The sequence below is a fragment of the Triticum urartu genome, chromosome 6 (genome assembly GCF_003073215.2).
Source record: "Triticum urartu cultivar G1812 chromosome 6, Tu2.1, whole genome shotgun sequence".
In the NCBI taxonomy this organism is placed as follows: Eukaryota; Viridiplantae; Streptophyta; class Magnoliopsida; order Poales; family Poaceae; genus Triticum; species Triticum urartu.
In genome coordinates, this window is record NC_053027.1 from 10,508,158 (window position 1) to 10,524,462 (window position 16,305).

The window sequence follows — 16,305 nt, forward strand, 5'->3', positions numbered from 1 at the left end:
TAAATAAATAAAAAGAAGTATTCTACAGTTATGCGCCTCTCCTTATTAAAATTTTCAAAAACTCAAGCATAATTTTTCTTTACTACTAGATTTCTTAAAGTTCCTAGGGTTTCCATCCAAGCCTGCGAAATCAAGCAGCAGCAGGCTAGTAATAATAATATCCATAATATGGCGACGCCATGCCCCTACGAATAGGTACGTCTGAATCGCCAAGAGACTCCTTGGCGCGCTGCTGCCTCGCGGCGCTCTCCTTGACGTCGTCCAGGACGGACGGCGACTCGAGCACCAGCTGCATGAAGCCGACGGTGAGCACCACCTCGTTGAAGTTCCGGCGCGCCGCCACGAAGTCGACGCACTCTTCCCGGAGCTCGGCGCAGTTGTACGTGCAGGCCCACCGCAGCATGTCGACGACGGTGTCCGTCGACATGCTGCCCAGCAGCCTCTCGGCGCACTCCCGCTTGAGCCCGTCGAGCGCGAACCTGTCCGCCGCCACGAGGAGGCGCCGGAGCGCCTCGAGGTCCGGGGGATCGGCATCGTCGTCGGGGAGCGCGTCCGTGTAGATGAACCGGAGCATGGCCTCGAAGGTGCCGGGCTCGATGTCCTCCAGGGTGATGGAGGCGGAGGAGGACTCGAGCATGGCGCCGAATAGCTGCGCCTCGAAGACCGGGGAGCGGGCGGCGAGGAGGGCGCGGTGGGCGCGGAAGGTCTCGCCGGCGACCACGAAGGAGACGTCGGTCCAGGCGGCGAGCCCTGGGTCCAGCAGCCGGCCGAGCTGGCGGCCGATCTCGGGGCGGTCGGGCTCCTCCCGCGTCACCCTCACCCTCCACATGACCGTCAGCCCGCGCTCGATGGGGATGCCGGTGTAGTCGCCGATGAACTCCGGGAACCCGCACGGCCGCTTCAGGCCGTGGTTGCCCCGCGTGTAGACGTGCCCGCACTCCGCGTGGTGGGACGGCGGAGAGCCGTCGCCGTGCGCGGCGAAGGCGGTGAAGGTGACCGTGAAGGGATCGGCGTCGGCGCGGCTGGGCTTGCCGACCAGCTCGAGGTAGACGGAGATGAAGCGGAAGGGCGCGGCGACGTGGCTCGGGTCGCCGTGCGGGTAGCAGGCCAGCCGCCAGCAGTGGCCGCCGGCGGGGACGACCTCCGAGTAGACAAGATTGTGCAGCGAGAAGTTGATCTCGAACGCCATGAAACCGCCGGAGCTCGCCATGGCTGGCCGATCGAGATCGGCCGATGATGGTATGGACTCGACCGATCGATGCGATGCGCCTCGTGTCTCCTCGTTGGAATAAATAAATAGGCGGCCTGGTTCTCAAATCCCAACCGACATGATGGAATTTGGTTTTTTTTTTTTTGAGAAAAATGCCCAAGCTTTATTCATCTAGTTGGACATTAAGAGGGATACATAAGGGGTACATGATGGAATTTGGTGGGAGTACGTCGGCTATGCATGCCAGGCCCAACCTGCGGAGACCAGTAGGAACAATCCAGAGTTTATTTTAAATGGGCCCGATCGAGAGTTGGGGATAGATAGAGGAGGGTTAACATTTGACAAAGCATAGGTTTTCATACACCCCCTTATTTCTGTATCAAGATTCGTGCGAGCACTTTTGTCTTTTTTGTTTCTTCCAAATAAAACAACAAATGAACTCCAAACTTTGGAGGACAATAAAACATTCTAACTGGAATGTTGGAAAAAGAAATTTCACGTTTTTTCGTGAAACATATATACTAAAACTAATATTGTTTATCCAAAAAAAAAAATCATTTTGTATATTTATGTCGTACCAAAAAAATCTGAAAGTTTTCTTTCCGCACTGTAGTAAGAATGTTTTGTTGTCCTGCAAAGCTTGAAGTCCATATAGTGTCTCGTTTTGAAGAAACAAAAAAGAGAAATTTTCATGTAGAAGTTAGTTGTGTAGCACAGATCTCAGAGCAACACTATAGGGTATGGATAGGAGGTGTCCAGAAGCCTGAGCTTTATAAATCCACATTCGATAGAGGAGAGCTTTGGGTCAATCCAGAGTTCTTTCATCTTCTAGAGTTGGGGATATATAGAAGAGAGCTCGGCTAAATTTGCTCTTGATCTCCCTGAAGGACGCCATCTTCGGCTTCTTCAGCCTCCGGACATTCAATGTATTTTTATGAACGTTTCTTATGATCAATAAAGTGAGGCATATTTAGCAAAAAAAAATGAATTTCCTTTATCTTTTTACAATATCTTTTTATTATGTTTTGCTGCCTAGTTTTATTCGGGTTTTTTTCCATTTATTTCAGTTTTTTGGTTTTGTTTCTTCCTTCTTCTTTTCCTTTTATTTTGTTTTTCTATCATGGTTTGCTCTAGATTTTTTTTCATTTTTTTGTTTTAAATTCTTTTTCTAGTTTTATATTCATTTTTTAATAGGCTATCTATTAAGTTCATGAATATTTGTTGGATTCGCGATCATTTTTTGAACTTGTGAACTTTTTTCCAAATTCATGCAATTTTTATGAATTCCTGAACATTTTATTATTTTGTACTTTGGGAACATAATTCGAACTCCTGAACTTCTATCAAATTCGTTGAATTCATGAATTTTTGTGAATTAATGATGAAAAACTGAATTCATGAACTCTTTTTGAATTTATGAACATTTCTTGAACTCGTGAACCTTTTTTAAAATCTGTGAACATTTTTTGAATCCGTAGACTTTGTTGAGTTTATGATCCGTGACTCCGTTTCTTATATTTCTTGAATTCATGAATTTTTATATCTTGTGAGATTTGCAAATTCAAAAACCTCGATCAGGCCCTAGACTCGAGGGATCGGAGTTACGGATCTTCAGGAATATAAGAAACGGTTTTCGGCCAGATCTGGGGGACGCGAAACAGAAGAGCATACAGAGGGAGATCCAATCTCGGAGGGGCTCCCTCCCCTACGATGCCATGGAGGCCATGGACCAGAGGGTGAACTCTCCTCCCATCTAGGGGGGGGGGGCAAGGAAGAAGAAGAAGAAGGGGGGCTCTCTCCCCCTCGCTTCCGGTGGGGCCGGAACGCTGCCGGGGCTAGGATCGTGACGGGGATCTACATCAACAATGTTGCTACCATAAACACCTAACTTTCTTGTTGACACAAACTCTTTTACTAAACACCTAACTTTTATTATCTTGCAAAGTACTACTAGTTTTATTCTTGCAAAGTAGTTCTAGCATCACAACTACAAAATAGTTTCATACTTGTTTCCGATAAAGCAAACGTCAAGTGTGCGTAGAGTTGTATCGGTGGTCGGTAGAATTTGAGGGAATATTTGTTCTGCCTTTAGCTCCTTGTTGGGTTCGACGCTCTTATTTATCGAAAAAGGCTACAAACGATCTCCTATACTTGTGGGTTATCACCTAGCACTCCGAGGCCTCGCGTACCAAGCAACACCTTCAGGAAGGAATGCGACGACGGCACCGCTGCTGCCCAGACAAGTCCTGGGGTTTCCCTCGGTACGCGGATGGCAGTGGGGAAGGGGTATCACCGACGCCCCTCAGGAGGGCCCGGCGGCTGCGCCGGTGGCGAACGAGCCTCCAGAGATTTCTCCCACCCCGAAACCACCACCGCCATCCCAAACAATCGGAAGTGCACCTCCCAACATGCCGCCCACTAGCCTGTGCCACCACGGTCACCGCACCAACTTCACCTTCTCACTGAGGACACCAACATGAGACCTGGAGGTAGGACGAGGAGACACCGGGCTCGGGGGCAACCGCAACGCAGCTGACCGGAGGGGACAACCTCCACCGCCGCGCGGAGCCGACCGGACATAGCGACAAGGACCTGCCAGGCCACCATCGGCCCGGCCTGACCCCAACGGGTCCGTACAGTCCCTACTACCATGCTACAACACGCCGGCCACTAGAGCCATCACCACCGCGCGACCCGTCCCAGCCCTGATCTGGCCGAGCTGGCGCCGCCGACCAGCCGCTCACCGTGCGGCCCCCGCAGCCAACGGCCACGCCGCTGCATTGAGGGCACTCAAGGCCCGCTGAACCCCGCCGCCAGCCGAGCAGCACAGCCGCCGGGCAGGAGGGAGCCTCGACTCCCCCTCCAAAAGCGCGGGGAAGGGACGTCTGCCGTCGCCGGCGCCACCCGGGCACGTCGGTGGTGGCCTCAGCCGGCGGCAACAAAGGGGGATGGAGGAGGAGGGGAGGGGGCGCTCCGCCTCCTCGGGGGGCGACGAGAGCGGGGGGGGGGGGGGGGGGGGGGGGGGGGGGGGGGGGGGGGGAGGAGGGGGAGAGGAAGGCGGGACGGGGTGCGCCTCATGAAGAAATCCTTGCACAAAGGAGGAATATGTCACGACTGCGTCTGCCTTTTGTTGTCGTTCCTTTTCTCTTTTCAGAGACCATGCCACCACTGTTTCTTCAAAGTTATATGCGTGAGGGTAACCTAGTAAGTTCATGCCAATGTGCAATGCATGTATGATGCTACAGTTCTGAATCTAGTTGGGTGTTGTTCAGATCCAAAATTATGGATCTCCAACGCCGCCTCTAACAAATTCACTCGAAAATCAATAGCGGTGAAAGAGATAAAAGATAAAAAGGAAAATTTCGAAAGTGATGGTGCACTTTTGAGATCATTGCTCGACTCGGTGATCTTTGCGATGGAGGCAAGCAATATCATCATTTTACGACAACATTATCCTCACTTCTCTGGTCCCATTTTCTCGTTACGTAATTTAAACCGACAAATATGCGTTGGAAGCATGTCTTCCGGAAGAAACACAACATTGTTTTCTTCCCAATTTTTTCTTCCAAGAAATAGACCAAAGACACGTGACATGTGTTTGCATCAATCCCGGCGCCCTGTGGACATGTGGTCCATGCATTTTCATTGCATAGCATGGTATGTAACCAGTACCACCATTTCCACCGACCGTGAAGGTAGTAAATATATTTTTTCAAGTAAAAAAAAAAGAAGGAAAAGCTGTAGCATGCTGTGAGCTCTCAAATGGATGGCCCATAATGTGTTCCCCAAAACATGTGTGGTGCTTGCGCTGTCACCATTGACCAAATCCTGTCCACTCCATGTAGGCAGGAAACAAGGAGGAAAACAGGAGCTGCCGTGCTGGGAGATAAATAAAAGGAATAGCTCAAAAGGAGAGCCTTTTGGTTCCACCCTCCCCTCCCTCCTTGTGTTGTAAAATTGTAATTGCATTGCGAGCAGGCGTCGCCGCGGGCGGGGCGCGGCGGGTGAAGCGGCCCAGATCAATGGTAGATTAGGCAAGGCCGGGCAAAATCGCGAGGGCGGCACGAGGGGGGAACGGGATCTTTGCCTTGGTGAAGGTAATAACAATAATAATCCATCGTCCGTTTTTATACGCGTGGTGTTGGTTCGTGTGCTTGCAATCTTGGAAAATCCAATGGTTTAATATCTCTATTTGCTGACATTGCTACACGCTGCCCGTTTGGCGTCGCTGGTTGCCATGGCGGTCTTATTTACCTTGCATGCCGAACCGTGGCGAATTGTTTGTTTGTTTGTTACAAGACCTATCGTAGTTTAAGAAGAAAAGCACATGAACGAAGAGAGCATCATTTTGATGAGCCCGCGAGTGAACATTAACGCGATTTAAAATAGAAAGCAAATTCCAAAAATTCCAAAAAAAATCGTGATGAAAGATGTTTGAGTGCGTGATGCCGGTGCCAAATTCGGAGATGTTTGAACATTCGAGGAGCTCATGACAAAAAAAAAGACACAAATTCATGCCCGAGAGAAACATTTGAAAAACAACACTGTTCACGCCTGGATTTTGTCTTTTTTGCCGCGCGCTACTCGAATGTCTGAACATCACCAAATTTTGCACGAACATCACGCACATACACATCTTTCTTGCTTACAAAAAGAAATTGGAATTTTTTTAATTTTTGTTCGGTTTTAAATCTCGTTGGATTTTCGATGAAGGAATCCAAGCTAGATCCTTGAATCGTCAAAAAAAAGGGGGAGATTGTTTTTTCAGAAACCAATGCCAAGAAAGCAGCAATTTGCAAGCGCCGGTTCCCTCTCATCTTCTTTCTCAGCCCGTTGGTTCCAGTTCCACAGATTGACCAAAAAAGTCCGCCGGGGAGGGAGGATGAGGAGGATCCATGGACATTTTCGTCGGTGCAATTAACGGACGGCCCCATGTGACGGTGGACAGACGCGGGGAGGCGGCCTTTTCACACCACCCCCATTTTATTCCTCTGTGTCGGCTTGGGTGGTGTTTGGCATCACACCACTTCACTCCCCACTCCCTGCTCAGAGTGCTCACCTGCCCGCCCCGCTCGCCGGGCCGTCGTTGAAGAGCTCGCTCGCGTGAATAAATAGAGCTTGGGCTCACCGGAGACGGAGGCCAGCTCCCCCGCCTCCTTCTTCCTCTTCCGTCCCGGCGCGCTGAGCTCCTACCCAGGAGGAGAGGAGAGGAGAGGACGGTGGCTTCTTCCCGACGGACAGGTCTGCCGGCTTGCTCTACTGTTTGTTTGCTTGTTTGTTTCTTGTTGGGGTGGGTCGTGCGTGGTGTGGGTGGCGAGTGGATCCGATGGCCCGGCGGGCGGTGGCTCTGCCTCGCCATTTTTGCTCTGTTTTCTTCTCTTGTAATAAGCGCTCTACGGCTCTAGGATTCACGTGCGGTGCTTGGAGCGGCTCTCCTCCCCTCCCCTTCCCCGTCCGTTGCGGAGAGCCAGATCTGCTCCGTTGCTTGCGATTTCTCCTTCTTGGTCTGCGCTCCCCGATCCGATTCCCCGCACCCCAAATCTTGGTAGGTCCGCGCTCATGTTCATGATTGATCCCTAGCCGCTTTGTCCTGTTCGTCGGCGGCGGAGGCCGGGGCAGCCGCAACGGAGCTGGATGTGGCTGCGGGGGGCGGGCCAGGAGGCTCCGCCTACGTGCATGTGCGCGCGAGAGGGGGAGAGGGAGAGGCGCGCCGGACAGATCGGCTCCTTCATATGCAGCCTTGTCCAATGCGTGAGGCAATTCATGGATTGAGACCGAGATTCAGATACTTCTTGCAGCTCATGCTCTGTTTTCGCATGCTCAGAGCCGCCGCCATTGCATACATGTTTCATTGTCATCCCTAAATTACACGCAATGTTTAATTAAGATAAGACTTATCATATCAACCATTGTACATGCCCTTAGTTTAGCCACCGGACCGGCGACCTTCTCGAGCAGCAGCGGCGTTCATGTACTAATTTGTGCTTCGTTATTTCGGGGGGTAATCTTAGTTGTTCAGTCTGCCTAGTGTGGAGCTGCATGTGCTTGGAGCCTTGCTGTATGTCTTTCTCCTAGTCTTGGCCGTGCGCTCGGTTGGTTTATCAGCACAGTTCAGATGCGCAGCCAATAGTTCAGTAGTTACAATTTTCTGGCAGTTTCCAGCGGTTGGTTGTATTTTCGGTGTATAGTTAGTTAGGGGTAACTTTCTGCCCTGTAATGCTGTTATTTCTTACAATTTTCTGTCAATGTATATTTTTGGGTGATATAATTTCCTGCCCCTCTATTTGCAGTGTTTCTATTGTGTAGTTGTTCTGTCAGGAAAATAGGATTTTGTCTCTGATGTTCCGAATTTCCTCTTTTCCTGAAATTTTGCTTCACCGTTCATTGTAACTTCAATAGTACTTCTGCGGCTGTTGCTGATCGTCTTTCAAGTTTATTTTTGTACTAGTATTTGAGCTCTTTCCATCATTTACTGTTATGTGGAACTCTTTTTACAGTCCAAATGACCATGATTTACCGTGTCCAGTAGTTGGGTTTTAAGTTTGCTTACAGCTCTAGTACACTTACTGAGGACTTGTATTCTTGCTTTTTAGTCAGTGTAAATTTGGTATTCTTTGAGTTTTGTTAATCCTATGATCTGTCGCTCTGTCAGCCTTTGTAATTTGCGCCTATGTTCTGTTACATTACAGTGCCTGATGAGGTTAACTGTAACTCCCTTTCTTTAGAAATGTAATTACTGTAGTAACACATGCATTTTCATTGTCTATGTTGAGTAATTTCATACTCTTATTCCTTTTATAATTTCTTTCCTCTATGTATATGTATAGCACACAGATGTAAATGGCTGTTGTGTGCTTTTTTGTTTTTTATTGTAATTGTTTCAGCGCAGACGACCATGATTAATTGTTTAATAGCTGTTTGCTTTATCTCTAATAGTCAGTGTGTGTTTTCTTCGGAAGTAACTGGTCAAATGTTCAGTGTGTATGTCTGAACTTGAATATTGCAATGCATTTGAACTACAGTAGTTAGTACTTTTAGTTTTTGCTTTGTAATTCACTGCAAATCTGAAGTTGACTGCTGCTCTATCTAGTTTTTCTGTTAGTGTTCCCTTCTACATTACCATTTTTAAGTTACACTATTCAGAGCTTGTAGTTTACCTTAAGCTTCAGACTTGTGTTTGCCCTGTGACAAACATGTGTTTCTTTTTCAGTTTTACTGTTCTTTCAGTTCAAATGTATGCACAGTTCCAGTCGGGCTCTTTTTACAGAGTTCATTTGCATCTCTTACACTTCCCAGTAGTTCTATTGTTGCTTCTGTTGGAAACCACCGTACTAACACTCGTTCTCCAAATTTGCAGGAGCCATGGCTAAAGATTACCCAGCATCTCCTAAAGCCCAGCATCTGCAAGAATCCAAGAAGCAGCGTCTCACCTACGTACTTGTGGTGAGCGCTCTCTGCGTTGCCTTCTACGTGCTCGGGGCATGGCAGAACAGCACCATGCCGAATCCTGTGGCTGATTCGGCAATCAGCCGAGTTGACTGTGATACCGTGGCGCAGAGAGACGGCTCGGTGCCGTCTTTTGCGCCTGCATCTGAGAATGTGCTCGATTTTGATGCGCACCACCAGCTGAACGTCAGTGACACAGAGTCTGCGGTGCAGCAGTTCCCTGCCTGCCCGCTCAATCAGAGTGAGTACACGCCATGCGAGGACCGGAAACGTGGCCGTCTGTTTGACCGGGACATGCTGATATACCGTGAGAGGCACTGCCCGGGCAAGGACGGGCAGATCCGATGCCTCATTCCAGCGCCACCAAAGTACAAGAACCCCTTCAGGTGGCCGGAGAGCAGGGACGTCGCTTGGTTTGACAACATCCCTCACAAGGAGCTCAGCATTGAGAAGGCCGTGCAGAACTGGATCCGAGTGGAGGGGAACAAGTTCCGGTTCCCCGGTGGTGGCACTATGTTTCCCCATGGCGCTGACGCGTACATTGATGAAATCAGTAAGCTCATCTCGTTGTCGGATGGGAGGATCAGGACGGCGATCGACACGGGCTGCGGGGTATGACAAGGATCTTGTTGGAGAAAATCTTCTGACTTCAGGTTTATGTATGTTGTTACGATGCTGATGCTTTTGTATTATTGATGAAGGTTGCTAGCTTTGGGGCTTACTTGCTGAAGAGGAACATCATTACCGTGTCGTTTGCGCCGAGGGACACACACGAAGCTCAGGTGCAATTTGCACTGGAACGTGGTGTGCCTGCCATCCTCGGGGTGATGGGATCAATACGGTTGCCTTATCCATCTAGGGCATTTGATCTGGCTCATTGTTCACGTTGTCTGATTCCTTGGGAAGGACATGGTGAGCACTTCATACATCTGAAATTTTCTCTAATATGTAGATCCTTAGCTTTTTCAAGCTGTTCTTGAGTAAGAGTGAACTGCCTGATTGACTGATGTTGTAAATAAATAAATCTTCAGATGGACTGTACCTTGCCGAGATCGATAGAATTCTAAGGCCAGGGGGCTACTGGATTCACTCGGGCCCTCCGATCAACTGGAAGACGCACCACAATGGGTGGAAGAGGGCCGAGGAAGACCTCAAGCGGGAGCAAGACAAGATTGAGGATGTCGCGAGGAGCCTTTGCTGGAATAAGGTGGCCGAGAAGGAGGATCTCTCCATCTGGCAGAAGCCCAAGAACCACCTTCAGTGTGCCGACATAAAAAAGAAGCATAAGATGCCCCATATCTGCAAGAGTGACAACCCTGATGCTGCCTGGTATTAAATTGCTTCTCGAATTGTTATCATACTGTTGGTAGTTATCTGTCTGTCTTGCTCTGAATTTTTTTTTATCATACTGTTTTGTATAGGTACAAGAAGATGGAATCCTGTCTTACTCCATTGCCTGAAGTAAGCAACCAGGGATCAATCGCCGGCGGAGAGGTTGCGAGATGGCCAAAGAGGGCATTCACGGTGCCCCCAAGGGTTAAGAGGGGCACGATTCCGGGGATAGATGAAAAGAAGTTTGAGGATGACATGAAGCTGTGGGAGAAGAGGTTGGCGTACTACAAACGCACCACGCCCATAGCACAGGGGCGGTACAGGAATGTGATGGACATGAATGCGAACTTGGGCGGTTTTGCCGCTTCCCTGGTTAAGTACCCTGTGTGGGTGATGAACGTCGTTCCAGTTAATTCGGATAAAGACACCCTTGGAGCAATTTACGAGCGAGGGTTCATCGGCACTTACCAGGACTGGTGTGAAGCCTTCTCGACGTATCCGAGGACCTACGACCTTTTGCACGCCGACAATTTGTTCAGCATCTACCAGGACAGGTAAGGAAACATGCATGTTTCAGTATCTATTTTAGTTAGTGATCCTTAATCAGTTCTACTTACGTTTACTCTATTGTTCCATCACGGTGTGTTTTAGTTGGTGATCCTAGATCGGTCTAACTTACGCCATACGATTGCATCAGCTTATCAAATTGTGTTTTAGTTCTGCTGTGTAGTTTGTTACTGATTCTGATAAGATATTTTAGTGGTTGCTCCGCATCATTTTCCAACCCGTAATAGAGGGGAACCAAAAATAGTTATTGCCACAGAGATAATCAGAACCATGTTCACCCCATATTAAGTGGTAGACTTGAAAAGGAAATGATAAGACTTCTATGCAGATCGGTTCGGTTGAGTATTATCACTTAAAATTCGACTGATGCTTACTCCTGCTGACACTTGTCATTGTTAGACCATTACTTTACTCATGGCTATGGTGTCACAGTATAGTTTGCTGTTTATACTGTCTGTAAGTATGTAACATAAGATCATGGTTTAAACGCAAGAACTTGTATGCAGACCTGGGAGCACGTTGTGATAATATTCAACTGATGCTCACTCCTGCTGACACATTTGATCCTGCTGAACTCTGCAGGTGCGACATAACGGACATCCTCCTGGAGATGGACAGGATACTGAGGCCCGAGGGCACGGCGATCATCCGCGACACGGTCGACGTGCTCACCAAGGTCCAGGCCATAGCCCAGCGGATGCGGTGGGACAGCCGCATCCTGGACCACGAGGACGGGCCCTTCAACCAGGAGAAGGTCCTCGTGGCGGTCAAGACGTACTGGACGGCCGACCCATCGGAGCACAGCTGAGCTGCAGCTCTCTGAGCTCCGAAATGGCTTGTCCGGTAACTAGGTGTGACGCGATGATGGCGTCGGTTTTCGCCATCTCGGTGTGTGTGTGTGTGTGTGTGTGTGTAGTAAGCAGTGTGTGACCACGTGCGCAGTCGCTTGTTCCTCTCGCCTTTTTTGTCTAATTCTTTGTAGTTCGGGTCGAAATGGAAACCAAAAGAATACGTCGAGCAGATCATAGGTTCTTTTTAGCTTGTACGACCAGAGATTGTTACTATGTAGTACTAAGATTGACTTACTGGAAAAATAGGCCTTTTACTGAGCGTGCTTGTGTAGTGATATAGTGGCAAAGTTCTGCGTCTTTCGAGTTCATAGATTGTGCCGGTTGCAGAATCAAATTTGCGTGTGTTTCATCTTCAGTACACTCAGGTTTAATTTTTTTCCCCCTTCTTTTTTGACACGGGGTGCGGTATTTCGAGAAACCAGGCATGGTCTTTTCCTTTTTGATCTGAACTAATCATGGTTTGGTCTTGTTTTGAATTCTCAAATCTGGAGTCACAGAAGAGGACGATTGAGCATAACTTGGCCCATAAACAGGTGTTCAATAGTACTCTCGAAAAACAGGTATACATACATCCACATTTGGTTCAATACTTGACGAAACGAAAAGCGAAAAGCAATGATAGGAAGAGAGAAAGGGGGGAGCGAGTTGGGGCGAAAATCGTCACCTGGAGCTCGCCGTGGAAGCGCTAGCTACAGGGCGAAAATTTGCTACCACCTACTTGACATTCTACGCCCCCTGTTTGCAAATGTAAGACAACCTGTTGGTTCAAATTAAATTGCGAAAACGTCTTATATTTTGGAACGGTGCTAGGAAAGAGCAAGGCCAAGTTCAGCAAGCAACACAAAATCACATGCCCAACAATAACCCAGATAACTTTGGCCATGTTAGAACCAAACAAGTGTTTAGCTGTTTTCTCAGATTATCTCTAGTAAGAATCGAATTACGGCACAACTGCCACATGAAAATCTTTCCATATCTTGTTAGCCCCAGCTATGTCTGTTTCCAACCAGCTATTTACAAATTTCATAGCAAAATCTCGCTTCTTATCAAAGGCTCGGGTGAGGAGTTCAAATTAACATTCTGAGCACCAACAACTATGCCGTCCCATTGATCAAGTAAACCACCTACCAGTCTACGCCGAAAATGAATTCAGAAATTCCCAGAGCAATGGCGCAATCTTGCCCGTAATCTCACTAGGTTACCAAGGAGTGATTAAGTATACATGTGTTGCAGATTTTAAATACAAATATTTAACAAATTAGAACAGACGATGCTTCACACAGCCTGAAAAATGCAATACGGAATTTTACCATGTTCCGCTATATGCAATAGGCAAAGGAATCTGACACGCACCGCCATACACAGCTTGCCCACTGGTCTTTTTTCTTCCAAAGCAACTTAGTTATGCTGAAATGGCTTGAACTTGAATAATCACTCATCCATAACACTCACCGATAACACAATTCCTTTCACTTAAAACGGCCTTAACAATAAGCAAATGTTACAATGCACAACTGATCACGCTTTGGTCCAGGAGAATGACAAGTTTAATACAATCTCAACATCAAGACGATAGCTCATCAGCCATGCCCGGAACTTGTAGTTTCATCAGGTTAGTTCACTTTACAAGCATCACAGAACATAAGTTACGACATGAGACACAGCAATTGAATCATGCCATAGATTCGCTGAACGGGGCTTCTGGGGGGCAAGGACCAAAATTGTGAATTATCAAATGTGCACCAACAAATGCAGGGCCTGGTTGCATCATATGAACTGTCGCTTATACTCTGACTTGGATGGTTGTGGAAAAATGGCAAAAGGTAAATTAACGTGCAGAAAAGGGATGATCGGGAATTTTGAAAAAATAGTAGGTAACAAGAATTCAATTTACCTGTGTCCTACTCTTTTGAATCAATTGCACCAATCCTTGACGGTGGCCAAATCTGAGAACAAAAAACCCTGTCAATACTGACCAGCAAGAAAAAACTGAGTGACAAGACTCCAAGGAGGATGGCCCCCAATACTCATGGAGATGCTGTCGCATTTCACATTTGGTTAATGCATTTTAACAAATTAGTTGCTGGACCTGGAATTAGACCCTAAATCTTAGATTTGCTAATTGCTAACATAAACAAGTAGTACTAGTAGTAAATAAAAGCAAGATAGGCCCCAGCCCACATTGAGTGAGTAAACACTAAACATTGTTCCAACTACCAGCTGATGCAAAATGAATTTTATCGCTTACGAGATTCAAATGAATTTACACATATAATTTGATATCGAGTGTGTGAAAACGATTATCAGCAAGACAATGCAGTAGCTAAATAACATTATTAACTGATAAAACAAAATTTCTCAGTTAAAACCAACACTCATTTAATCTCTGATTTTATCCTGGTAATTTTGACTGTACAACTGTCCAGCTTAGAAAAAGGCCTAATAGACAGAGGCGCCTGGTGTCTAAAAAAATCTAAGCAGACTTCAGTATTCCTGGTAAACTTTACAGTATCAAAGAACGGTTGTGATATTATTAAGGGCAATGCTGTCCCCCGCACGTAACTAGAATGAGAATTTCTTTAGTGCCACTAAATCAACCAAAAGCAGAGCACTCAATCACCCAACTGTGCATTATGTTGGGCCTAGAGCAACAGTAGGTATTTCATAATATTGAGTCAGCACATGTCTGCTGTACATGATAATCATTAGTCAAATTTGGTGAATATTGCAGACCATAGTAATTAAACCTCGAAGTATACAAAGACACTGAAGCACCTGAAACTCTGTTTTGGCCAATAAAATATTATGTTACCATTAATTTCCCTAACATTCACAGCATATAATGAAGATATAACATGACAGCTGCAGTTTAAAATCGGTTACTCAAAAAATTGAAGTTCAAAACCATCACTAGTTACATATTTAGACAGACGCCAAATCGAGTTAAACTGTAGATATAAATCTTACAACAGGGTACAGAAGCACACCAAAGCTTCATCAGGTTTTTTTACTAAGCTAACGAGGAAGCAAAACAGAGAAGTCGGTTACTCGACATACCCGATAGGACATCTTCCCTTTTACGAGACCGTAAGGCACCGGTCCGAACTGCCTCGAGTCATTAGATGAATAGATATTGTCACCCTGCACCCAAATATGACCTTGTGGTACCTAAAATTACACAATTCATCAGGCATCCAAAAATACCATCAGCAACTCGGTGGCACCGTTTCTGATACTGATCAGATACCAGAGTTGCCATAAATCTAGGAAATCTGAAATCAAGAGTCTGTCAAATCTAGAGGACATAAGCCTGGAAATCTGAAATCCAATTCAATCCGGTACTCTCAACTCACCACGACGGTCTTGGTGGCATCGCTGTTGCCGGCGTCGACGGGGTAGGTGACCTCGTCGCCCTCCATCCCGAGCACGCGCTTGGCGACGATCTTGCGCGGGTCCTCCGGCGAGAGGAGGAGCACGACGTCCCCCGGCCCCACCCACCCGCGCCGCGGGCTCACCTTGTCGGTCAGCAGCACGTCCCCCGCCATGTTGAGCGCCGGCAGCATGCTGGGGCCCCGCGGCTGCAACGCCAAGGGTGAGAGCACGTCAGAGAGAGAGGGAGGGGGAGGGGGAGGGGGAGGGAGAGGGCGCGTACGAAGGCGACGCCGAGGACGTGCTCGCTGACGACGTGGACGGCGCAGAGGCCCTGCGCCGTTAGCAGGCCGACGGAGAAGGCCTCCCCGGCGATCTGGCGCCACGGGATGCCGGCGAAGCGCCGCACGAAGCGGGACATGGCGGCGGCGGCGGCGGGAGGGAGGGGGGCTCGGATTGGGATTATTTTTTTTCCTTTTGTTTTGTTTTCTTATTAGGGTATAATCTTCGGATCCCTGGCGTGGGCCGCAAGCTCAGATGGGCCGATGAGACAGAGAACGATATGGACAAGTTGTGCCTCTCCAGGATTGTCTCGAAAAAAAAACGTTCTAGCTCTCTAGGAGAAACAAAAAAGTTCACAACAACTAAATACTATATCTTGTTATTATATACAGATTATAATCCACCAAATATCTTGTTATTTACATATTATTATAGTGTGCAAAGGCGTTGTTTACGGTCTAATAACGGTTTGCGATTTCGTAGCACTGTTCGGCATTGAAATAGTATACATATATGGTTCAGAATTTGAAAAACAATTGTGCTCGGTGGCCCGCCCAACATTTTATTTGTAGCTTCGCCACTGCCTGGCCAGACTTTTTTCTACGTCTCCCGGATCGTGCGCACTATCTAGGCCACGGTTTATGACTGCTACGGCGTATACATGAAAGATGGAATTTGCGATAATCATAGGAAAATTGTTTAAGAACCAGGTCAAAAAAGTAATGTTGCACATCTGTTCATATGCTCCTAGCGCACTGTTATCACACTCCACAGCTCGTAGAAACTGGTTTTGTGAGTTTCTTTTTTTTTTCTCCCTGCAGAAAAAAAGAGTTCCTTTATTTTTGGTTCGCTATTTAAGAACATTTTTTTAAAACTCCATGCGCAAAATTTGAAAACGCGTGAATTTTTTAATATTGCATTTACATTAGTTTCTTGTCAAGTATTAAAAAAAAGTCTTCGCGTATTGAAAACTGGTCACCATGTATTTGAAAAAACTATTCTTCGTGTGCTAAAATATGAGAACATTGTTTTAATTTCATGGACACTTTCTGAAATTCATAGACATTTAATATATATATGGAATATATCTAAAAATAGAAGAAAAAAAAGAATTGAAAAGGAAATAAAACATATAAAAGGAGAAATACAATCTCTAGAAAAACGACAACAGAAAACCAAAATGAAAGAAAATTCTAGCAAAAAGAACCAGGAATAAAAATCATAAAAGAACCAAAGAAGTGAACAGAA

At 47.0% G+C, this 16,305-nt stretch overlaps 2 protein-coding genes across 4 annotated transcripts; one reads left to right on the plus strand and one right to left on the minus strand.

Moving 5' to 3' along the window:
- Positions 1–6,132: 6,132 nt before the first annotated feature.
- Positions 6,133–11,664, plus strand: LOC125512246 (probable methyltransferase PMT17). The gene is made up of 6 exons (XM_048677340.1): positions 6,133–6,451; positions 8,568–9,268; positions 9,358–9,568; positions 9,688–9,985; positions 10,078–10,542; positions 11,138–11,664. The coding sequence occupies exons 2-6, from the start codon at positions 8,573–8,575 to the stop codon at positions 11,361–11,363; spliced, it is 1,896 nt and encodes a 631-aa protein (XP_048533297.1). The 5' UTR covers positions 6,133–6,451; positions 8,568–8,572; the 3' UTR covers positions 11,364–11,664.
- Positions 11,665–12,861: 1,197 nt separating this feature from the next.
- Positions 12,862–15,254, minus strand: LOC125512247 (mitochondrial inner membrane protease subunit 1-like). Of its 3 annotated transcripts, none has more exons than XM_048677343.1 (5): positions 15,059–15,254; positions 14,760–14,984; positions 14,464–14,574; positions 13,301–13,352; positions 12,862–13,164 (listed from the first exon to the last, which is right to left on the minus strand). In XM_048677343.1, exons 1-4 carry the CDS (start codon positions 15,194–15,196, stop codon positions 13,308–13,310), a joined length of 519 nt encoding a protein of 172 aa, XP_048533300.1. In that variant the 5' UTR covers positions 15,197–15,254; the 3' UTR covers positions 12,862–13,164; positions 13,301–13,307. The 3 variants fall into 3 exon arrangements, with proteins under 3 accessions (XP_048533300.1, XP_048533299.1, XP_048533298.1); XM_048677342.1 differs by having other exon boundaries at positions 12,862–13,200; XM_048677341.1 differs by having other exon boundaries at positions 12,862–13,196; positions 15,059–15,253.
- Positions 15,255–16,305: the final 1,051 nt, after the last annotated feature.